This window comes from Micropterus salmoides, unplaced genomic scaffold (assembly GCF_014851395.1).
Source record: "Micropterus salmoides isolate LMB-PRFRI ecotype aquatic unplaced genomic scaffold, ASM1485139v1 Ms_hic_scaffold_12, whole genome shotgun sequence".
Taxonomy (NCBI): domain Eukaryota; kingdom Metazoa; phylum Chordata; class Actinopteri; order Centrarchiformes; family Centrarchidae; genus Micropterus; species Micropterus salmoides.
This window is the reverse complement of record NW_024040263.1, coordinates 26,185,368-26,210,314: the sequence shown is the minus strand read 5'-3', so window position 1 is coordinate 26,210,314 and position 24,947 is coordinate 26,185,368. Positions and strand designations below refer to the sequence as shown.

General features: G+C 42.2%; 2 protein-coding genes across 11 annotated transcripts in view; both read right to left on the bottom strand.

Annotated features, from left to right (window-relative positions):
• rgs12b (regulator of G protein signaling 12b) overlaps window positions 1-16,756 on the bottom strand; it is a 43,247-nt gene extending 26,491 nt beyond the window's left edge. Inside the window, exons 1-5 of one of the 2 annotated variants that reach the window (XM_038714298.1) lie at window positions 15,878-16,754; window positions 14,284-15,609; window positions 13,754-13,993; window positions 11,920-12,904; window positions 8,400-8,521 (exon numbers count right to left, since the gene is read on the bottom strand). In XM_038714298.1, the coding sequence (XP_038570226.1) occupies window positions 8,400-8,521; window positions 11,920-12,904; window positions 13,754-13,993; window positions 14,284-15,369 (2,433 nt within the window). In that variant the 5' untranslated portion in view covers window positions 15,370-15,609; window positions 15,878-16,754. Of the gene's footprint in view, window positions 1-8,399; window positions 8,522-11,919; window positions 12,905-13,753; window positions 13,994-14,283 lie in introns of both variants that reach the window. The other variant, XM_038714299.1, reaches the window with a different exon arrangement.
• A 2,003-nt stretch (window positions 16,757-18,759) lies between these two features.
• The window catches only part of htt (huntingtin), a 33,386-nt gene continuing 27,198 nt past the window's right edge, over window positions 18,760-24,947 (bottom strand). For 4 of the 9 annotated variants that reach the window (XM_038714293.1, XM_038714291.1, XM_038714292.1 and 1 more), the window contains 5 exons: window positions 24,523-24,736; window positions 22,085-22,304; window positions 21,715-21,877; window positions 21,088-21,248; window positions 20,738-20,951 (listed from right to left, as the gene is read on the bottom strand). In XM_038714293.1, the coding sequence (XP_038570221.1) occupies window positions 20,738-20,951; window positions 21,088-21,248; window positions 21,715-21,877; window positions 22,085-22,304; window positions 24,523-24,736 (972 nt within the window). Of the gene's footprint in view, window positions 20,952-21,087; window positions 21,249-21,714; window positions 21,878-22,084; window positions 22,305-24,522; window positions 24,737-24,947 lie in introns of all 9 variants that reach the window. The other 5 variants (XM_038714289.1, XM_038714290.1, XM_038714295.1 and 2 more) reach the window with 3 other exon arrangements.

Here is a 24,947-nt window from a genome sequence, read left to right as displayed (position 1 = left end):
AGATAAAATAACAGGACTGTCCGTTTTAGGCTTATTCGATGAATTAAATAACTAACAAATGCAGGTGATTCATAATAATAATAATAATAATAATAATAACAGCTTTTTTTGTAGAGCATTTTTCACTATAGGAAACAAAGTGCAAAGTGTTAGTGCTATAAAAAGTTTTTGTTTTTGTTTTACTTTTCAGGAATATTTTAAAAGTTCAAACATTGAGATAATGAATAAAGGGAACTGGAACCAAGGATAGAGACAAGGTACAGCAAAGCAGGAGGAATCAACAGGTGGTTTGGTTTAAATCAACAGTTAAGAAACAAAACAGTTAAGTAACAAATACTTAAAAAAGAAGGCTTTGTATTAAGTTCACCTCTAAAACATTTCTGTCAAAGAACCAGAACGGTTCTTCAACAAAACTCAACATTGCCCTCTGCTGTCATGACAGAGGTGAGGCACTGAATAGAGCACAGAAGGACAGAACATATGGTTTCTTCAGATGATTTTCTTTTACTGCTATGGTACCAGTTTTCATGTGAGATGGTGAATAAATAATGAGTTAGCCAATCAGCCTGATCAATGAGCCATACTGTGTTCGCATCAATTGCTGTCAAAACCTTACTGGCAACAACACAGATACAGCACACACCTGTAATTATATATAAAAAGTCAACATACATGTGTTGGCCAAAATAACAGAAACATTTTATACAGATGTGCAGTTTGTGCTTAGTGCACCATCAACTCAGGAAGTGACTAATGGGCCTCTTTGTGTATGTTGCTTGATAAGTCACTTATAAAACCAGTGTGACTGTCAGATCTCTACCTGATGCTCAACTTAGTATGACTTGCATGTGTTGGTGCTTTTTTAAACTTATGACTTACAGTAGCTGATGCTGCATCAGTCACAAACACTGCAAAAGTATGCTAAAAAGGGAAAGAATCTTGAAAGTCATAATGACTCATGGCACCAGTGGAGAGGAACAGTGGTCACGAGTAGACCTTCATCAACAGACTGATTGAAAGAAACATGACAGGTTATTTGCTTAACAGCTACTACAAACTACAACTGGTAAGTTTCTTCTATAATTCTGTCCACACTTTTCATCTATGAGTCAACTGAATACACAACTGACTTATCACATGACACTGTTTGATTGTGCTGATGTGGTAAACTGCACCCATCTGGCACTCGATGAAGATAAAAACAAGCTCTTGTGTTTATTTGAAATTGGAGCTACGTCTGATGTGACTCCTGTGGCCTCCTGAGGTGTTTCATGTACAGGAGCAGCGTTGATCCTGTCTCATCATCTGATTTCCCTGCCCCAACACACTCTGCTCCCAGGGGATATCACGAGGAACACACACACCCTCACACAGTGAGAATATACACATGCAGGTTCTTATGTGTGGGTGTCTGGTTGTGTGCTTATTCACTGTTTTGGTATGTGAATGAGTTTTTGTGTGTGTGTGTCTGTGTCTGTGTCTGTCTGTGTGTGTGTGTCTGTGTCTGTCTGTGTGTGTGTGTGTGTGTGTGTGTGCTGGGTCAGAGGGCTTGCAAGCTGCTCTTTTCTCACTGCTGTGTTTAGTGAAATAATGTTGTGTGCTGCTTTCCACCAAAGTGTCAGAACCCCCTCACTCAAAATAGTATATGTACACACACACACACACACACACAATTACTGACCTATTATACATAAATCCAATATTTTGGACACCATGGTCTCATTGCATACCACTACGTAAACTAGTACTAGAATATATCTATACATTTAGTTTAACATATATTTACAGTAGGCTTTTCACAGTACAATTAGACATATACTAACTACTTGGCATGGTGATATTTCAATAGGAGATCACATTTACACATTTTATTCAACAACTATTTTTTAAGACCCATGGGACAAAAATAAATACATTCTCTAAAGTTAAACTGATCTAATGGGCTGAACCAAAGAATGAACAGGTTTCCCTTGTGATTGGCCAGCACAGGTCACATGATCTGTCTTTCCAGAGATGGGCATTACAAATAAAGTTTCAGGACATTTAATTCTTTTTAACCTAAATAAATATGTGTTGGATGATTAGCATGAATTGACAGATGCACAAGAACAACAGAGAAAGAGAACACTGACATTAACCCGGGGGTTTAATTAGGCTGTTTATACATATGACACTTCACAATCGCCAGCAAGAGTTTGAAAAGGTTTTAAATTCAAGCCAACAAGAAATCCATTTGTATGTTGTAACTAATGTCATCTGCTCCTGCAGTGTCTGTCTGAAACAGTCACGATTCTGTAACACTGCTGGCATGCTGTATGTGACAGAAGCAAGGGAGTCATCAGTGGGATCAAATAGGGAACAGCAAACGCGCGCACACACACAAACACACACAAATTTCCACACGCAAACACAAATCAAATTCTCACACACGTGCACAGTTCGTTTACTCACTGGATCAGCAGCCGTTTCAGAATCAACGCTCAAACTTTGCTGCTCCATGAAGGAAGAGACAAGTAAATCCTCAGCACTGCACGTGAGACCTTCCCTCTGTACACATTGTCATCAGCTGTTGAATGTGTGTGCGCGTGTGTGTGTGTGTGTGTGTGTGTGCACACAGAGAGACGAAGCGGCAAAGCCTGATGGCTTTCAAATGCCCAAACCGCTATAGAATGTCGCTGTCGCTAGATTCCCCTTCCCTATCGTCCTCTCTCTCTTCCCCCATTCTCCTCCCTCTCTATCGTCTCCCTCGCCCTGCCTCTCTGCTCTCCCCCCTCCTCTTCCTCTGCTTTTCCACCCACCCTCACATCATTTCTATTCCACCCACACTGCTGTGGGCTGAGAGACGCACACACACACACACACACACACGCACACACAAATGTGGAGGCATGGCTATAGAGGGAGACCCCTTTGCCATTAAGGAACACACACCCTCACATAAAACCACCGCTGAGTTGAATGAGTTATTCTCAGTGCTCTTCATCTGCTTAGTATGCGCCATGCATGTCTGGAGCAAGGAGAGTAAACTGACATTCCTGATGGGGGGGGAGGGGGGGGGGACAAAAAGCAAAACAGTGACAAATGGTAGATGCGCTGGGCATTTAGTAATGATTTCTCCTGGAGGACGGAGAGACAACAGAGCAGACAGGAAGACAGAGAAAGAGATATGTAAAGAACACGGGGAGATCCTCCAGTTGACAGCAAGGATTGATATCTGTAGAAATGGTTAAGCTGTGTACAACTGAACTAAGAAACAGCTGCATTCCTCAACATGTCCTGACACACAGTAGAGGTAACACCACTAACACCCCACCCACCCACACAGACACATGCACACACACTCCACTTGGCCCAGGGGTGAGGACAGCAGGTGAAGCACCACCTCGCTCATACTCAGCACTGATAAATAACCAAGAGAGCATTATACAGACATTTAATGCCAACCCACAGGAACACAATGTTTTTATCACAATATGGCTCAGCAGAATGTCACTTTAAAAACAGCTTTGGGAAGTGTTTTGAAGTACCGTCAAAACACTTTCAGGTCCTGTTTTCACATAATAATGTACTGTATAATAGGAGCTCTGGACAACTACAGACAAAGTTCATTCATGTGTCTATTTGACTTGTTCCCAGCACAACACTTACACCTGTTTTCAACATTTATATGGGCTGCTTGTAAAAACCATGTCAGACAATATATAAATGTTTGGTAGAATTTATATATTTCTGTTCAGTTGAGAGGGAGGGGAACTCTACCAATTTTACACATAAAGATATGTTTATTTGTCTCAGTCTGTAACAGTTTTATAGCCTAATGTATTCTGTGGCAACCGAGGGCGCTTTCATAAGTCTGGAAAAATATGGTGACGTCATCAGGATTATTATCTCGGCAGGGCGTGAGTCATTTTTAACAGAAAACCTGCATTACAAACTGGGATATGAGGTGGAAAGAAGTATGAATAAATAAGGGAAAGGCTTGGGGATTAAAAAGGCAGAGATGTTGATTAAAACTTAAATTCAGGATCTCTCTGCCTCTGCTGCTTCAATTTGACCTTTTTTAAATCTGTTTCTCACATGTCCTCAAACTTTAGGGAAGTGCAATACTAAACTGCTAACACGCTCCTTTAAAACATTAAATTCTTCAGGCTTTGTTTGGTCACCAATGTCATTTTAATCCTTGCCCTTGACTTATTAATAACATATACATAACATATCATATCAATAATACGTTTAACTCAAGGCCAACTGACTAGCCTTTTTGGTAGCCTTATTGGCCCTCCTGATGCTAGTCCATTGAAAGTGAAGCTACGCAGCCCTCGTTCTACCCCAAAACACATTCCATTCCAAGTTTAACCAAAGTTTCAGTTGGTCAGATGAAGTGGGAATCTTTTAAAACCTTTTTAGTACAAAATGTCCTGCAGCTCAGAAAGGAAACACTTCCAGGGGAAAAAGAAAGAGGGAACTCTGCACTAAAATGACCATGAATTTGGAAGACAAGATAAGATAGAGCAGCTGCAACAGGCAGTAGGCATACTGCTCAGCGCCCAGACTTGTTTTGACTAACTCAGACTTCTGAATCCTCATACCAGTTTCAGCTGAACTTTAAAATGCATTTTTTTGTGCAGAACAAAGACTGTGATTTTGTCCCCCATTCTTTGGACTGTAAAAACATCAGGAAGAGATCTGTTATCTGTTACAACTGTTTTGCGCAATCAGCATTTCTTTGGCAAAACAATTTATAATATTTTTTTAAATGATAATAACGGAGCTGTGGGGAAACATATCCTAATCCTATCCTAAATACTAATGAACTTGCACTGCACAAAATTTGACCTCGGAGCACGGTGCATGTCAGAGGACCTGATCTGGGTTTGTGTGTGAGATCAGTTGAGAGTTCCCACCATTCCCCATGGTAAAACACTCTAAATTTGTCTCAGTGGGGAAGAAGCAAACATTAGGGATCTAAATCAATTAGCTATCACACACGCACTGATATGCAAAAACAAGTGAACACATAAACACATGAGCACACAAAGTCACATCAGTGATGTAGAAGAAAAATAAAAATAAACAAAACATCGGCAATCAACAAAAACTGCACAAAAAATCCATTATAGTAAAATGCTGTAGATCCTGTGTAGCAGCACTTATTCCTTTCCTGTTCATCAGTGCTAAGCATTTGGCAACACCATAATTGCAAGTGCGTTTTAATAATACTGAATTTTGTTCAAAATGACACATCTATCGACCACAGGGCACAGCAAACATGCCACTGCCTCAATAGATTCATTCTATCACATTGTTTTGATAAAGAACACTAAATATTACAACATCGTCCAACACAGAAATAATGGTAGACAGATAGAATCTCTTTAGCAGTCACATCCAGTAAGGGCATCATTTCCACGCAGGGAATGCACAAGCACCAACATTAAATACTACTGTATAGACCAGATCAATTACAGAATGCACATACATAGTTACTGCTGATAAAATGTGAGCCATAAATAGCATCAAAAATGGGGTTTGATACAATTAACATCTAGTTTAGTATAATTGATCAGTCGTGTCTGCTAGAATTTTACATTATGTGTATCCATCAACAAAATGCCTTACAACTCTACAAGCAGAATGAAACAGTTACTTTGTTAGAAAACAGCAAATTAGATGCCCAGAAAAAAAAACACTGCCTGCACAGGTGAAACATCTTCGCTGTTCTGCAGAGACCTCAATGGAATTGTCTTTCCCACAAACACTTGAGCTCCACTGGAGAGAAATTTCATCTTCCTCCACCTATCATTATGTTGCGGCTCATGGAGGAAACAACAACAACCAGCCCTGCAATTAGCTATTGCGTGCATTGTTTGGTACTTACATTTGTGCATTCAACCGCTGAATAATTTTTTGTGCCTGTTTTCATTTTGTCAGTCTTACTTTAGTACATAGCTTACACAGGTGGGACCAATTGGACCCTCAATCACCTTGTGTCGTTTGAAATGGCTAATTCAGTAAGCTGCATGTGAGGCTGTTTTTCATCTGGTTGAAAATAGCATTCTGTGGTTTTAAGCATTAGTGCTTTCGGTCAAAGTTCTGTATGTACTTTTTGTAACAGTTGGAGGAGAGCAGATGTGTACAGCATAGCTTCCTTCCCTTTACTACTGTAATAAGACATTGTCTGTTTGCTTTCTTGTTTATGTGTGTGTGTGTGTGTGTGTGTGTGTGCATGGGGGGGGGGGGGGGGGGGGGGGGTTGTGTAATGGTTAACCTCTACAATCAGAGGCATCACAAAAAAATCCTCAAGCTCTGACAGACATATATACATACAGTATTGTGCACACACACTGCAGAATGAGGTGTGAAAGCTGCAGGAGAATCTTAAATGGAACAGCTAACAAGATGTGTGTGTGAGAAAGAAGTTATTGTGCAATCATGCTTACGTGCATCGATGTGTTTGTGTGTTACTGATTAGGGATGTGTGTGTGCATGCTTGACTCTACGTGTATATATGTGTATCAGTTCTGTGTGTGTGTGTGTGCGCGTGTCTATACACTGTTGATGCCTCAGTAACGAGGGGAATGTCAGCTTGTTGCTCATCAGAGCTCATTAGTAGTGCAGGCAAACACTTCGAACCCCATTACCCCTACCACCATCAACACACACACAGACACACACACACACACACACACACACACACACACACACACACACACACACACACACACACACACACACACACACACACACACACCACAAGCTCTCTCTCCTCCCCTCTCTCACAACACAAAGCCCTCTCTGTTTGTGGACATTACCGCATGTGCAGGAAGAGAAAAAGGCCTAACGACCGGAAGAAAAAGGTAGAATAGAGAGGGATGGAGGGGTGGTGGGGGGTGATGAGGAGAAAAGAAGAGAGAAACCCTGCCATGGTCTGGCAGAGAGAGATCTACCCCAGTATGAAACACAAATAATGGTGGGCAATTCAAATGTACTGGTGCTCCGGATACCACCACCTGATGATGAATCCTTTTTGTTTTTATTTGTATTGTGATTAAAAGAAAATGAATATAATTTTATGAAAGATAAGTTGTAAGTACCACGTTCCAATAACATTATGAATAGAAAATAATTACAGTTTGAGGTGAAGCCAAGCAACGATAGGAATTTGTGGGCTGCAAGTGGTTTTCCCTTTTGAGAAATGTGAGAATTTCATCAGGTTTATCAGAAAACCATACACAGCAGCTTAAACTGTAATTAAAATAATATTGTGTCCACTAATTCAAAACCCCCACATTGCCAGTTTGAATCCAGCCAAGGACTTTTGTAGCATGTCATTCCCAGTCTCGCTCCCTCTCGCTATGCTTCCTGTCTCTCTTTAGTGTGCTCTCCAATAAAGGAAATATGCCAAAAATGTATATTAAATCACTACTGAAGCGACAGTGTGGGACCTGCTTATCTGCTCCCAGGGTGCCTCAGTAGCCACTAAACGGCGGAAACATTTAGCTTTCTTCTGATCTCTATCGTAGGACCAAAACGACTGTTATGAATCATGCTCACAGACAGCAGGGCTGCTTTGGTCTCGCCAACCGTCAGATACCATGATGAGAATAACACTCTGTATATGTTCCGGTTTAGTTTAACTTTAAATGTACAGTATTATCCTGTAGCTAGTTAAGTAGCTGCTTTTTCACTCACTTTAAGAAAAAACGATGTTGCTGGAAATGGAATGTCACATATTTAAATCCTAGTACATTTAAGATAAATATAACCTTCTGCAAAGCCTAGCCTCAAGGGCATTTACAGTGGGAGCCATGATAGCGGTCTATTGTATCGTTCCTGCCCTACTACAACAGCAGCCTCTGCAGACTGTCTCTTTAGAAAATCTTGTACAGTAGAACTAAATAGGCATATTGTTAGGCAAAACTCATGGCTCTCAAATGACTGGATACCAGGTAATTTCTTGCAGCTACAAGGAAGTAACAGTGTAGCCATACTGCAACAAGTCAGCAGACATTGCAATACTTCTACACCTAAATGTAAGTCTACATACTGTATATCAAATAGTAATCTCAGTTAATGTTAAGTAATTCCCTGCTATCAAAGCTGTATGGCCATCTTAGTCCAAAGCCATAAATACCAGTCTGTAAATGTCTCTAGGCTCTTTCTATACAGTGGCTTTCTCCATGACTGTGTGTATGTTGCCACGGTGATGTGAGAAGAGGGCTTGACGTGTCATGTGAGGCTGTATGATGTGTATGTGCTGCTATTATTAGAGATGGATGGTGCACGTGTGGCTCAAATGTGACAATAACACAGTGGTCAGAATGAGCTTTGCCGTAACACTCAACACTTGTTGGCAGGTATAACTGTGTGTGTGTGTGTGTGTGTGAATACGCTCTTACCTCCAGGTCATCCAGAGAGCGGGCCAGGCTGAGACGTTTGGAGCGTCCAAAGGAGCGTCTGGCTGAGGAGCGTTGGGGGAGAGGAGGGAAGCCCATGGTCAGACCATGAAACCGACCGCCCTGAAGAGAGAAAATATATACATTTTCATATGCTGTGTAATACAGTACAGGTGGGAGTGGCAGTAGCCTAAAAGTCACAGAAGCAAGCTGGTGATGAGGTTGCTAGTTCTAATCCCTAGACCAGGTAAGGAAACGTAGTAGTGAGTGTCTCTGTGTAAAAGGTCTTAAGTTATTTGTTAATGTGGTGGTCAATTTATCCACACAGGGTTTACATCAAAACTTCTCATTCGATAAATCATCATCATTTTTGCCATTTTTTGCACTATCCAAATCTAAATTATCAAAACTACCATCCAAACCAAACAAGCTTCTGTTAATTTAGAACATAAATAAACAGAAATCTACTATTTCTTACACCCTAAGACTGGTCTGTATGTGTATGTGTGCGTGTGTGTGTGTGCGTGCGTGCGTGTGTGCGTGCGTGCGTGTGTGTGTGTGGGGGGTGCAACAGGTGTCGTAGAAAATTGTCACTGAAAATTGCGGATTAAATAAAGACACAACACAACTTGTAAACAGACTTACATGAAAGCTTACGTGAGGAGATTTGTGGAGACATGCTTGAAGTTTACACATTTAACAACATGTTAAATTTGTTAACATGTTAAATTCCACATTAGACGCAGGCATGTCCATTCTGCAGTACCAGATAGTACTTTAATTACCCCTCAGCCATAGCCAAAGCACAGAGACTCACACTGACACACAAACGGGACAGACATAATAACAACAGCGGTTACAGAACTGTATCTGAGGAAGTAGTATGTTGCGCTCTTGCACTGGATTGCATTATATGGTTTAGGTAGTTTTATCACTGTGTTCACTAAATGTACTTCCATTTAATAATGATAGTATGTGCAAAGAATATTCAAGATGGTTTAACAATTGTGTAAGGACTACTGCAGTGGAAACCCACCAACTGGAATGAAGTTAAAACTGGCCAGCTGTTACATGATGCCATAAACTGCCCTAAAATGTGCACATAAGAAAATTAGTCATTGGGTCATCAGGATTTATTGTCCAAACCCATCTGACAATGATGTAACCACATGGAGTAGTGCTGTAAACCAAAGAGGAGAAGAAAATTAGTCTTCCGTTGCCTTCACAAGTCTACCATTAGCCTTTTAACAGCTGTTGTCCTTTCGTCTGGAGAACAACAGAAAAATTCTGCTTCTTTCGCTCCTCTCACAAATAGCATTTTATAATAGTAGGTGAGAGTGTGTATCAGTGGACCCACATTGACTAATGAGCAATGAATCAATGGTGACAGGCTCCAGAGGCCAAACTGTGACACATGGTGAATCTGACTGGCTAATTAGGAGCAGGTCTTGTCGGCATTTCAACAGGAGATGACCAGTGCTGTTGCCTGGATACAGAGTCAACCCTGCATCTGTGTGTGTGTGTGTGTGTGTAACACAGATTTGAACACTCAATTACGAATGTGGATGCAAACATTCTCATGTGACCCCTGTTGACCATGCTCAGTCTTAAGTCTTATTTGTAATGGCAATGAAGCTGAAAGTGAGCAAAAGGTTTATAAGAGATCTGGTTTAAAAAGGAAATGATAAAGTGTCGATCTGACTCAGCGTTGATGGCGTTGTTTTGGGTGTGCCTGCACAAGAGCTTCTCAAGAGCACTACGTTTTAGTGGAAAACTCACTGCTCTTATCTGTGCAGTTGATCTTGCCCCCCCCCGACACACACTATCAATGTCACAGAAAAGAGGCATCCTTCCTGTTTACAACATCAACATAAAAAACTACACACATCTACCAATTATTCCTTGTAAAAGCAACACCAGTACCAGTTTAATGAAATGTGCTCCACAGTGAATTACGCAAATGTGTGGAAGTAGACTGAAATCATGTCAGTGTGGACATCTGTGGACAGATGGACTTCAGGTTCAAATGGACTTCCAGGATAGATGTATAGCTTTTTTTAATGAAAACTGGTTTCCCATGGACATTCATTAGAGTGCAGAAAGCTTATGGAGGCTTAGATAGTGAAATAGTGCCACCATGTGTCAAACACTAAAACATATTAAGGATAATGCAACCTATACTGTATTACCTATACACAATAGGTAACTTCAATTTCAGTATTACTTATAAAGGACCGAAGAATTACTACATCAATACAGCAAAGCCACATTTGTTGCAGTAGAATGAAATCTCCATTTTATTTTGACTACCGGTAATCATGGCTTGCCACAACAGCCAGAGAACATTGTTCAGAGGGGTTAAAATCCACCTTCCTGTCAATGTCAGAATCTACCCTGCTGCTGGCCTTGTAAACACTTCCTCTGATTGTCCCCTGGGGGTCACTGGGAGCCTGACCACCACAAGTTTTACTTGGGGAAGCACCAGCCACCCTCAATATATAACAATATAAGGAAACAATAGTCTATCCCAGGTACTTTTCTAATATACAAATGTAGACAGAGACAATGCAACTGTTCCCTACATACTTCTTATGATACTGTATGAGCAGAGCGGTTAATGCAGAAGGAATCTAGTCTTCCTTTCTATTGTCTGGAAACAATGAACTGCCAGTTTTATTATTATTATTCACGCAAAATAATGCAGCCAGTGCATTCAACTGTAACTTAATCTCAATCGGAATAGTTGGACAGTTCTCATTTACCATTTGTCACAAATGTAAACAAAGAAGGGCTTTAACTAAATCAAACAAACACTATACGAACACATTTACGCCATTAAAACAAGTCTAAAGCCTGCTCTGCAGTTACATTGGGTCTCATTACGGTGGGAAACAGGTGGTTTTCAGGTGAAGGCAGATGTCTGGCTAGTGCATAATACATGATTTGATACTGGAGCAGTGTGGATAAATAACTTATCAATCCACTTGTACTAAGTCTGGGCAGGGCGCCAACTCGGGTGCTCGCATTATTCAATAATTATTCGCACTATAGTACAAGGATATTTGGTGGGGTGAACAATGTTCATCACAACTTTCAAAAACTCAAAAAAGTTTCACTTCTGAGGGAGAAAGAAACTTCATTCAAGGTGTGAATGAGTTAAATGCTAGGTTTTAAAAGAAGGGGGTGAGTATGCGCTGGATAGATGTGTTACGAACACACATGGATTTATAGCTTCAATAAACTGTAGTCTTGGACACACTCTAGTCGGACTCAATTTCCACAGCAGGGGTGTGTGATGGGGGATGCTACCTGCTGCCCGGGATTCTCATCTCATGATCAGTTTTAACACAACTATTCCAAAAGCCTACAGCCCCACAAACAGCATATCACATTACTGAATGACGATCTCTTCTGAGTTGAACATTTTGAATAAAAATGAATTAAATACGGGATCAGAATGAAAACTGAAATCAAGGGTATTACTAAATAACATAAGTTTCTGACTTCATCAAAATCTTACCTTTTTTCTCTCCCTCCTTTGCATTTCCTCGTTTCTTCTCTCTTTCACTTCTCTCCCTGTCTCCAGCACCAAATAGCTTCTTAGCCCACTCATCTTTCTGAACAGCCAGCCGGTGGGTGTGGGAGTTGGGATGTAAAGGAGGAGGAGGAGGAGGAGGAGGAGGAGGCTGGCTCCTTCCAGGGGGCGGCAGGTGGTCTCCGGTGGCCAGTGGGGCCCGGTAGCGGTCGGCCGGGATCTTATTCATGGGTGGAGGCAGGGTGCTGCAGTTGGCTGATGACCATCCGTCGGTGGATTCGGCGTAGGACTCCTGGTCACTGCTCAGGCCCTGGAGGTTGCTGTGGTGGTGCTGCTGACGCCAGTCTCTCAGCACATGGACTGGCAGCCACCGCTGAGGCTCCACCCCTACTCCTCCACCCCCTCTCTTTTCTCCTCCACCCACAGCTCCTCCCCGCTTCCCTGGCGAGTAGTGATGTGGGTGGACCCCTCGAGAGTGCCTGCCGGGGACATCAGGGTGAGCCAAGGGTAGAGGGTGAGGCAGGTCAGCCAGGTGTGGATCATGACGGTAGTGGCCATTTCTCAGAGCTGGCGGAGGAGGTGGAGGTGGGTGAGGGGCTGCAGCTCCTAGGGTGGGACTCCAGGCCTGCTGGGATGAAGGTGGGCTGTCCCAGTGGCGCGGCCCAGAGATGTGGTTGTGGTTAGGAGGACCTCCGAGGTCCACTAAAAGCACTCTGTTGCTCTTCTCTTCAGGTAAAAAGTTGCCAATCCCACTGTCACTGTTGCTGCTAGTGCTGTGGTTCTGCTGGGCGTCGTTGTCTGGATCATGGAAGGCCCGGGCACGGACCCCCTCAATGTTGTCCCCCATGTCCCGGTAGAGGACGGAGACAAACTGGAGGAGAGGCTGAGAACTGGGCGGGAATTCCAGACAGCCTCCTGTATCTGGGTCTGGGGTACACTCAAAGCCAAACCTCATAGCCACACCTAAATGGACCTTGGGAAATAACAGTCACCGTGAGAGTGTCAGTCGATGGGTAGACGTTTTCTAGAATAGTCATTTATTCATTTATTTGTTATATTTAGATAAATGCAACAATGCAATGTACACAGGACTTGCAGCTAATTTGCAGTCCTTGTCCCTGGTTATGTATAAGAAAAAATTACACAGGAAAATGTCTGAATTGGTGCAAGCTTGTTTTTAATTATATAAATAAATAGCAGTTAGTGTATCTCTGGCAGATTAGCATCACAGACACTAGATTAAATTAACTTTTGGATTCAAACAATCATGCATTAGCAATCCAGCTGGGCATCAATCTCTTATTTACCTATTCTTTGATCAGATATTTCCTCATTCAAATCACAATTATGGTATTTTTTTGTACTGTTAAGACAAGTTTGGCTTAGTTTGTTAAATAGGGGAAAGGTATATTTAGATTCCTCTATAGGAGCTAGTTGTTTTAGCTACTGAAAAGAATGTAAAACAATTCTCAGTTCCTTTTTCTACCATTTCCCCCCGATTAAGGCCAGAGGGCATTTTAAACAAATAAGCATGAACTCTAATCATTGCTTTGCCAAGAGTGCCTGAAGAAGACAATTTTCTGTGATCTGCTTTTTTTCTTCTTAATGAGCACCTGGCAGAGCACTGATTGAGCTCTTGGCCACTGTGTTTTCACAAAACCGTGGAAAATAAAATACTTAATAATGATACATTTAAATAGGAATAGCCTATGTACTTTATATATCAGTACAAAAAGAAGAATTCAAAGTTTTCTGTTAATAAAAGTAATTTAAGTACGGTTTATAACCTATTATTGTGTCTCATCAGTCTCTCTATTCATACCTGGTGGTGACAAAGGTCTGGGTCCACAATGAACACGTGACAAGAGGTCCTCAAACTGCCCTCTTCATCTCGTCCGTTGCTGAAGTGGCAATCGTCGTGGTCGTCAGTGGCCTGCATCGTGACCAGCCCGAAGAATCGTCGGTCATCAGGACAACAGGCGCTGAAGGCTAGTTTTTCTGCAGGATAGGTGGCCAGAACCTGACCTCTGTCACTGCACAGACGCACACTGTCATGCATGACCTGGTAGGATATAGTTAGTACATACATATATATCACACTATTATACCAGGGGAAATACTGAGACAATCACAGTTAGCAGACATCAATTAACAACAATATGACAGACTTTCCATTTCGATACAGTTTACACTGCTGAAATAAAGTAATCTTTTTAATTATTCTTCTGTTTTCTAGCAAGTTAAGGTGCTTTCAAGGTCATTGCAGTTTAAATTAAGCTACTGCTTTTTTTATCAGGAATTAAAAAATATAGTTAACAAGTTATCATGAGATGGTTAACAAATCATTCGCACCTTCATAAGGACCAGTGAATGGATCTTTTGCTCGGCCCGGAGGCGCCTCATGCTGCATCTGATGGCTTGCAGGCTGTCATTCTCTAAGTTTGTCCCTATGGAGGCCAGCTCAATGGAGCCCAGATAGCCAACAATCATGCCCACATTCAGGATACCCTCGCTTGGCTCTAGGACCAGGTCGCCCCCATCTCCTACATCCAAGTCTTGCTCTTCGTGGTGGTGAAGGTGGAGATGACGGAAGTCTGAGTCCAGGAAGACTGAGTCTTCATTCAGAACTTGGGCCATCTCCTCCTCAGAGAGCAGGTTGGGGTTGCTCTGAGAACGGGAGGAGTTCCGATATGGAGGGAACTCTGGATCAGACAGCGGCCGTGGTTTTGATGATGAGCTAACCCCAGGCCTTTCCTTGTCTGAGCTGCTGGAGGATTGGCTGGAGTTCTCAAAGATCATGTTAAATATCCCTCCAGACTGCAGCTCAGCCACAACCTTCTCTGCCCTGTTGATGCCCAGCTGCTTAGAATCCACTTTGGGTTTGTACCAACCCCCACGGGCTCCACAGCCTGACCTGCTGTTATTGTTGTTGTTAACACTGTTGTCATAGAAAACATCCAACTCATCATCACTAGAGCATGAGTCCAGGTAAGATGCTGCCATTGTGTTGCTGCTATGGTGACGACTTCCAGCAGTGCGTTGGTGGTGATGGTGCCGTCTGTGACGTTCTCCCTCAGCGATGACCAGTTTCAAGACCCCGGAGCAGCGTCCAATCAGTTTGACCACATCTTCATGCGACGCCTTGGAGACATTGATGTCATTGACGGAGAGGATGTAGTCTCCTGAACGCAAACCTACATAGTCTGCAGGGCTCCCTTTCAGGATGCAGCTGAGGACACATGGACTCTGGCCTGATAGTGTAAAGCCATACCCCGTTCTTCCTCTCGCCACCTCCACAGCCCGGATACGACCCTGCTGCATAGAGGAGGAGGGTGGTGAAGGCTGGGGCAGGTTAAGACCACTTCCACCGCAAGGGCGTCTTTTGGATGATGCATCCGCTTGCCTGAACATTGTGCCAGGGATCTTCCTCTTGTCCATTGATTCGGTAAGTTTCAATCAGTCATTATACGTCCCTAAGCTCTGCTCAAGCAGGAACGCAGGGCATATCCTATGTCTGTCTTCTGGACAAACTGCTCTGCTGTCAAGCCGCTACGAAAAAATTAGCAGTGGTTCTAAATGCAGCAAAGGGGTGAAAGTTTGGTTTCAGTTCTGGCACAGCCTTGCTACTGTAGCATTCCCATCCTGGTGTCACTCTCTCGCTCACAATTCACAAGCTACCTGCAGCAGGACAGAACACAACCAAGTCAGGCATGAGAGCCTTTGGCTCAATAACATGCTTGTGCTTCTCTACCTGAGCTTCTATCCAACTTTTATTCCATACACAGATCAAACATGCCTGTATGGCGGCATATTAAGTCAATACTATTATAAAATGGTCAAAGGAACGCTATCATTAGACAGTTAATAATGGAAATATTAAGTAGTTAAGTTAAGTATACAGTTAATAGCGCATGTTAAGGGGAAGGGACTCCTCACACAGCCACACCTGTGCAGGGTGGAGTCAGTGCAGCTCTGTCCAATGGGAAATATGTTTTCAAACCAGAGGCGTTTTCCCACCTGGCAGGCATGCAGGTAAAAACAGACCGACCCAATCTACAACCGTAAACTTCAGCTCTTAAATTCGCGCTTTATCAACACAGACTGTAGCTTTAGCTTGTGTAAAACACCTGGTTGTTCATAAATAACCTAAAACACTGTAAGAACAAATGTTTCCGTTAGCCGACATGCTACTGTTAGCTTAGTTAGCCCTGCATGCTAGTGAAGTTACACGTTAGCACTTATTGCAATGGTCGCTGCTGAAAGAAAGTAACAACTATGTGTTTGTCACTTTATACTCAAACGCGCATGCTTTTTTTCTTTTCCTGTCAACTCAAGAAAGTTACAAAAAAGTTTCTTGCCGTTGCTTGCTGTTCAAAAGTGCACCCACCCCTGCTTAAACTATAGTCCCGCCCCTAGATTTCCAGGTCTGTGGAATGTCGGTCTGTAACTACAGCAACGGCGGTGTACACAGACTGTTACATCCTGTCATTGGTTTTCCGACTTGTCAGTCAGACGGCGGGACAGTTATGCGGATAAATTGACAAAAGTTAGTTTGAGAAAACACAAATAAAAGTATTAACAGTAGCATATTCCACAGGTGTCAAAACCCAGCGTCTCGAGAGTGGCCGTCTACCTCCGCTGCTGTAGTTACTGAGAGTTTTATTGGAAACAGAGTGCATGTATCGATCTGTGTTTTACCAGCATGCAGCGAGAAAGCAAGCAAACGACAACAGCTGGCTACAATACGCCTAAGTTGTAAAGCAGGGATAGCTCAGTAAAAGGTGGGTGCAGGTCCAGGTTTTTTTTTAATGTTCCAACAAAGATGTTTGGTCTAGTGGGTTCACTCAGCAGGAGATTAAAAAATGACATACCTGTCGGTGCACGACGGTGATGTTGCCCGGGCAGTTTCCATAGTTTAGTAGCTAAGGTTAGTTAGGTAAACGTACGGACGATGGGTAAACAAAAGAAAAGGCTGCACCATCTGGCGAAGTAGCCTTAAGAGGAGGGGGACTGGAGGAGAGGGAGGTGTGTTTAGAGTGGGCAGCGAAGGGTTGGGGGGGTGCGGGGGGACACTTAAAACTGTTTAAATAATACAAAAACAGAGTTTTTAAAGTTAGTTAACTTAACATAGGCCACATGTGCTCTTCCAGTAGTGTATCTGGGAGAGAGGAGTTTGTCAGGCTGCTGAGCAGTGGAAACGATATGAGTCTGGTTTTTGGGGGTCAATATCTTTGAACTGAACAACACTGTACCTTGAAAAGCATCAACCCAAAGCAGCAAGGAGCAGCCCCACCCACAACTTCAAAGGGGAAACAGTTGTTTCTTCATTCCAGTAGATTAAACTAAAGAAATGTACTTTAACATTCAAAATCAAAATAAATCTCTGATGCATATACAGTGTGTTGTTGGAGTTGGTTTAAGGTCTATAAAAAGAGCTCAAATGTTGTTGGGACATAAGTTCATTTCGTTCCAAAACTAACCCGTGCAGTTTTACATGATGTTCACCATTTTAGTTTGTATTGTAAAAAAAGTGCTATGCTTTGTGTAGATCATACAAATGACACAATATCCCATTTGTAATTTTCAGCCATAAAAAGTGTTTGCCATGTGCAGTTGCCTAATACCACTGCAATCATGATTTCAGCTCAGTGCTTCATGAACCATATGGCAGCTGTCTGGTAATCCTGTTAATACCTTTTAATCATGAAGCACCCATCTTATTGGATGCTGAAAAACAAGAGCAACATATGTTTTTATACTGTGTGGTCTATAAAAAGGGAATTACAGCCTGGCTGAGGAAAGGAAATTACACAAAATGTGATAAGCTGACCGTGTAAGAGCTCAGGGTTACAGTTAAACTTAGGTTTCAAATGCAATACGCTACAATGTACCTTTAAGTTGGCACATGTTGATAGCTTATATTTTCTCTATCATAATAAGTAAACTGAATTTGCAACTCATGATGAAAGCTATACAATCACAGATAAGTTAACCATCTTTAAATAATTTATTATGCAGTGATTGTCTTTAAAATATTATATGAACTGAAATAAATGTGATGAAGGATTCATGGTCCTGCTGGGGATCGAGACTTAAACTGTAAAGGAAAATTACATCGCACATGCAGTCTGTACTTCGATTACCACCTTCAGAGAAACACTGTATACACTAAAGTTGTGCATGTGGTCACCAAACTGTATTTTCTAGAAAGGGGGGGAAAGAGGTATTATTTTAAAACTAAGCACCATCACACTAATTGGAAAGACAAGAGAAAATGATTAACCATAGCAATTCTCAGCTTTTTCATTTGACCAAAAACAATGACTATATTATCCTCTTGACTTGTAAAAGGAAGCATGTTACATCAATTGAACGCGACCTTTGTCCATGCTTCCACGCCCATCTTCCAAAACCACAAAAGATTTCTGGGTAATCGTATTATCCCCTGCAGGGGTCTCCAGTCAGTCTTTTGATTATCTTATGCCTGGGGAAGCTACTAAAAGACAAGATGAAAGGAACATTTCCCCTGTTCTGCTTTTGAATTATTTCCTTTAACAATAAAAGTAGTACAACAAAAGGTTTTCTGTCATTCTGCATTTTGTTTCTCCTCGCACAAATCCAAACTGACTTTAAAGAGACTTAATCTTCCGAGAAAAACAGGACTCCTTTAGGCTCATTGAATCTACTTGAGGGAAGCCTCATATTGGAATTTCAATGGCTGCAGAGGACTTGGTCATTGTGTGAATACATTATTTTTAACATGATGAAAACGAAAGCCAGTCACATTGCTTTTAAGGTTGTAAAGTGGTAACATATGAGGCATACAAATCACTGACGTTCTTTTTACTTTCACGTACTGTAGGATTCATTGCGTATCAAGAAAGCACCTAACATCAACATGAGGAACTTCAAGTTTTGAAGTGCTAGGTGTATTTAATATTCTGCACAAAGACAATGCATTATGAACGGTTTACCAATCTTTAACAGAGACGAAACAATATTTAAAGCTCAACAAAAACAGAAAACTCCAGTTGTCATGTGGCGTCCCTACATTACACTTCTTCTGTTGATTTGTCAAAGCTGCTGTTGGTCACTAAGGTTACAAGGCTCCCTTTGGATTGTGTTGCATCTCTTCCACACAAGTGCCATGGCACCTATACCCGTGGAAATACAGTATTAAGGACTATGCAAGAAAATAGCAGTAATGCTAAGCATGCTTTCAAGCTTTCAGTGTACAGGACATACATACATATATTCAGTCTTTATCTAAGGCAAGTGTATGTACAGAGTAACGCCACCCAGCACACAGGCAACTCAAGGTCAAGTCTTCAATAAAATACTCTAAGATTGTGGCTTTCTGTGGTCTGACTGACTTTTCATTTTCTGATCGTGTGCGTGTGTGTTTTCAGACACAGAAAAGAAAATGACATCATTTTATGTTACTGTCTATTTTAAGATCTCATCTTTACACAGTTCTTGTTTTATCATGCACCATGGCTTTCATATTACTTTACAATTACTTTTTACAAGATACGAAGGTAACTCCATTTAAAGAGGACTGTAAATTACTTCCAGTCTTATTACAACAACAACAGTCACATCTTACATCCTGAGAATTAAAAAAAGTACAAGAAATGGACTGGTAGAATCATTCAGGTGCACCGAGGAGATTACAAGACTTGAATGCAATAAAAAAAAAAAAAAAAAAAAAAAATAGACAGACATAAGTAATATAAAAGAAATACACCCCCCCGCTTCTGGTTAGAAAAGAAAAGACTACATTACTACAATTTTGGTATTTTTCTTGCTTGTTGGTATATGGGCCTTGCAAAGTTAAAACTGTATAATTTTGAAAACAGAAGAAAATGAGAGGTTTTTGTTGTACCTTCCCAGTATATACCTGTCTAGATCTTTGTCCACTCAATACAACATTCGGAATAAGCCACTGCACAGATACAGAAATTTTAGGAACTTGCTGAAATGGGTGCACACAAGTTGCGCTTCCTGCAGTGAAAAAAAAATTGCTATTTTTACACCATCATCCCCTGCTTTTCAAAAAAAAAAAAAAAATACTATGGCTGTTAGTGATCATTCTTATACATAAAATATTAACTATTTAACTTGGAGAATGACCACAAGTAACATAACTATAAAAATGTCTTTAAAGATACCAATTATTGACAACATTTAGCAGGAGTCTTTTATGTCAGCCCATTGTCAGTGTTCTAACCAGACCTTAAGCACTAACAAAACGCACGGAAAAATAGATGCATTGAAACTTTAAATATAGTAAATACTTTGCATTTTCTATTTTTTTCTCTATTTTACTTTAGTGACATCACAATACTCAAGCAAGTCCTCACAGGAAAATAAACAAATCTAAGTTTGTGTTTGATTAATGTTATTTTTGTATGTTTTTAATCAAGGTGCATAATCAAGGGGCAGGGGAGTTTGCACCCAGTATCCTTCATTATAAGTGCAGGCTTCAGACAGACCTTTAACATACACCCTAAAACCGACATGGCTTCTGATCTCCCCTTGGTTTTTCTTTATACTTACTCATCATGGTGACTTCAGTAGATCTACTCATTTCAGATCAGTGTAAAGGAGGGAAAGGGATGAGGCTACAGTATATTTTTCTAATGAAACATTCTGTCCCCCCCCCCCATCACAACTCAAGGGAGAGGTGTACATGGAAATTTAATTTCTCTCACTACCACATTTCTCACTAATCCGCTTTTCTCCCCATGCTTCGTTCCCCCCGGCCTCTCTCTGTGCCCTTCATGTCCATCTCAGTGCGTTGCCCTCAAAGCGATGTATCCTGGTGGATTGACTGCAAACAGCCCAACAGCTGGTAATAAGGGCTGCCTGGTGAGGCCACAGTCTCAAAGACGGACTGGAAAGCCCTACGGTCCAACTCCTCGTCAATCTGGTGCCGGTAGAAATCCATAGCCACCAGGCAGAACAGGTTGACGTCCACCACCTCGCTGGAGCCCATTCTGCTAATCACGTGTGGCAGTCTGGTTGAAAACAGGGGGGTTAAGGACAACAGACCATACTTTTTGGTAAACATTATATTCAACACTTTTACATTCCTGCATCCAGCACAGATACAACAATCCAATCACCGTCATGGGATATGTCGTTTAAGGATACAGGGCTGAGATCCATTGGGAGGTAGAGGCAGAGACAAAGAAACAGGAGAGGCTCCACATGGCCATGGCCACCGGTGTCCTCTGCGTAAAGTTGGATAAGGACAGCAGCACCCAGTCTCGCACCATAGAAGACTGGCCTGTAGCATGGAGTGTCTGGAAAACCTGGACATGGGTGCACAGCAGAGGGGGAGGCAGGAAAAGGAGAGAAAATAGACGAGACAAATAGATTAAGAATATGACCTAAAAAAAGATCTATACATTAGATTTTTTTTTTTCTTCAAGATGTGCATTAGTTGAAGGTATAAACAACAGAGAAATGATCTGACAAAAGGAGACTGTTATTTTAGGTTCTTGCTTCAGCTTGATGCTGTCTTGACAACCTATTGTCTGACTGGTCAACAAAAGAGCTGACTGCGGCCGAGTTAACAACTCTACTGAGACTGGACTTCATTGAAATTCTATGTGATGCTCCTTTCAAGATGCAAACTCAAGTCAGAATTTGATCTGACATAAATTCAGGAATTAAATTATCCGATCAAATTTTAATGTACAGGATATTGTAACATGTGGTTATTGTTTGGCATTAAAAATAGTTGAGTCATTGGTGCACTCATGTCCTGCTGCTGACCTTGTAGACGACAGTGGCCATGAATTGTGGGTAAGGTTGCTGATTGGACAGGAACTCTCCGATGACCTTGTTCATGATGTCCTGTGGCGGGAAGAAGTCATCTAGAAACTGTGGCAGAATCCTGGACACCACCCGAGCCTCACTGGGTAAACCTTTCCGGATCCTGCAAACAGGAAATCCCACAAGAGCAAATGATGGGATGCTACTGCGGTTTGTCAAGACGTATATCTGCTGCCACCATCTGACTATTTTGGACACTACAATCCCACAGAGGTCAAATTTGATTTAAGAGTTAAATTCCACCCCCCCCATTTAAGAAAAGTGTGTGCAATTATTGTATAATGGAGAATGTGTGAGCGTGAGTGTGTACCTGTCGAAGAGCACAGACACCCTCTCCATGGCAACAATGATCGACTCGCTGTCTGGGGCCTGAGGGTCAGAGTGGGCAGAGCGACTGGCAGGGCTGGCTTTCTCCTTGCCTGAGGAGAAACCAACATGACCTGCCGTGACGCCCACAGCCTCTGCTACGGCAGAGCCAGAGTCAACCTGACCTCTAACCCCTGTCACGTCTGAACCCGACGCAAGCACCGCTGAGAGAACAAGAGGGGAGGTGGCACCGGTTGAACCAGTGGAGGAGAGGTTAGAGTGGGAGTAGGGATACTAATATCACAAGATTCAGATCAGAATTTAGTTCACCTCAGACAGAAAATTGGTGAAATTCTGGGAGCTACTTTTGGTCAATTCAAATTCTAAAGAGGTAGGTTTTCTGTAAGTGACTGGTGCTTAACGTATTAGAGATATTCAATGCCATGTTTCCTGAGTACATTTCATTCTACACTGCTCAAAAAAATGTAAGTGAACACTTCACTGTATAACATCACGTCAGTTAAACTTCAAGTTGATCAACCTGTCCAGTTAGGCTTCACGATTGTGAATCAGTGTCACCTGTTTTGGTGCAAATGAAAGTGACGACAGATGCACTGGAGAGGAAACAGCAAGACAACCCCCAAAAAGGGAATGGTTTTGCAGGTGGTGGCCACACACAGTTGCTCTCTCCTTATCCTTCCTGACTGATTGTTCTCTAGTTTTGTGTTTTTTTATTGTCCTTGTAACGAGTGGTAGCATGAGGCCCATTCAGACCTGCAGCCCATTCAGGTTGCACAGGTAGTCCAGCTACTCCAGCTACTCCAGCTACTCCAAGACGGCACATCTATTTGCTAATTTAGGAGCATAGAAGAGATACCAGGAGACGGTCCACTACATGAGAGCTGGACAGGGCATTGACCCAGCAGCAGGACCGGTATCTGCTTCTTTGTGAGATGAGTCCAGGAGGAGCACAGCCCTACAAAATGACCTCCAGCGGGCTACATGTGTGCATGTGTGACCATACTGTCAGAAACAGAATCCATAAGGGCTGCATGAGGGTAGCTCAATAGGCATTGGCCATAGAACAACAGGATGTTGTTGGCAAGTCCACCGTCGGCACCCTGTTCTCTTCATAGATAAGAGCAGGTTCACATTATGCACATGTGACAGACGTGAAAGACGTTGCCTTTTTTGTTTTGGCGGTGGGTCAGCGATGGTCTGGGAAGGCATATCCTCGGAGGGTCACACAGACCTCCATATGCTAGCCTGGATGATGGCATTGATGCCACTGACTGGCCTTCACATTCCCCAGACCTGAATCCAATTGAGAACCTCTGGGATGTTGTGTATCCGATAGCACAAGTAGAGCCACAGACAGTCCCGGAGGAGATCCCCCAGGACACCATTCGCTGTCTCATCAGAAGCAAGCCCAGACGTTGTCAGGAGTGCATACAGGCATGTGGGAGAGTTACATTATGAGCCGCCTGAAAGTCAGGTGAGTTGGATCTGCCTTTGATGTCAGTTTTTATACCTTGATTTTCAGTGTCATTTTGAATCCAGCCCAGGTTGGTGATTTTTGTTTCCTTTGACCATTGTGTTCAACAGATTTTACAATGTAGAGTAAAGATTTTGAACTTTGAAATATTTCATTCATCAAAATCTCAAGTGTGTTTAAAGTGTTCCCTTAATTTTTCTAAGCAGTGCAGGTTATCCTCTCCTGTGACTTGAATGTGCTTCAGCTTGCTTTGCTGTACAGCACATAAACGAGAGGTATGCAGAAAGCTAAAACGTCGGTTTGCACTTGCAAGAGCCGGGGGTTTACTCAAAGAATTTGCTGGCTAGCTCTTGGCAACAAAGCAGTGTTATTTAGCCAGTCAGCACATGCTAAGAGTTGCTAGAATTAGTAGGGGCTGACGTCTGGGTTAGAGGTGGGGTGTATCATAGGTATGTACAGTATACAACACATGTATCACATGCAGGAAGCAAGCAGGTGTTTAATGCGATCACAGGCATCATTTAAGGGTTGGTTGGAGCTGGAAAAGGGGGTTATGCTGTAAAGAGATTAAATGAATATAAATAACTAGCAATAGTCATCATGATAAAAAGGTTCAAGGTTCAGAGGTGGAGGGGTCACTTTGCAGCAGGGTCACCACTACATTTAACTTGCAGGTCTGCAAGTTTAATTAATGTCCGTGCTGCATGAGCATCAGTGAGGATAACTGATGATAAAGCAGTCTACTACTATTTAGCGTCCATGCATGTGAGTTAGCCAGCTAGCTTAATCCCATGGTGAGTTTGCAGTGGATTGAGAATGCCACAATAGCAGCAATGAAAGCACCAGTCCAGTTACAGTACATGCTGGGGATTTAGTCAGAATGCAGGAGACTACATTGCATTTGTGGTGGATTTTAAGTGCATCAGTCGTGTTAGCGCTGTTCTTACCAGTGTACATGCAGGTGAGCATGAGGCCCAGGGCAGCCATGGCTCTGTGTGGTGACGGCATGTTGACACGGTCCACGCTCAGTTTGACCAGCGCTTCTCCGTCCACACGTGACAACTGCTCTGACAGCAGGAGGCGCTCCAGACCGCGCAGCACACAGTGATAGATGACAGAGGGAGTAGAGTCCTCGCTGGCCGACACCATCACACCACACAACTGCAAGACAGGGACAGAGGCAGTTAATAAAGCAGGATATAGAGAGGGAGACAGAAGCTGCATAATATTAGACATAGTGAATAACTAATGAGTTAGACCAGCATCAACTCTATATATTCAATGTGAATACATGTAGCTAAAACTTCACTTAATGCTAATTCATTATGAGCGTAAAATTTGTACGGTGTTACTTCAATCCATACACTGATTC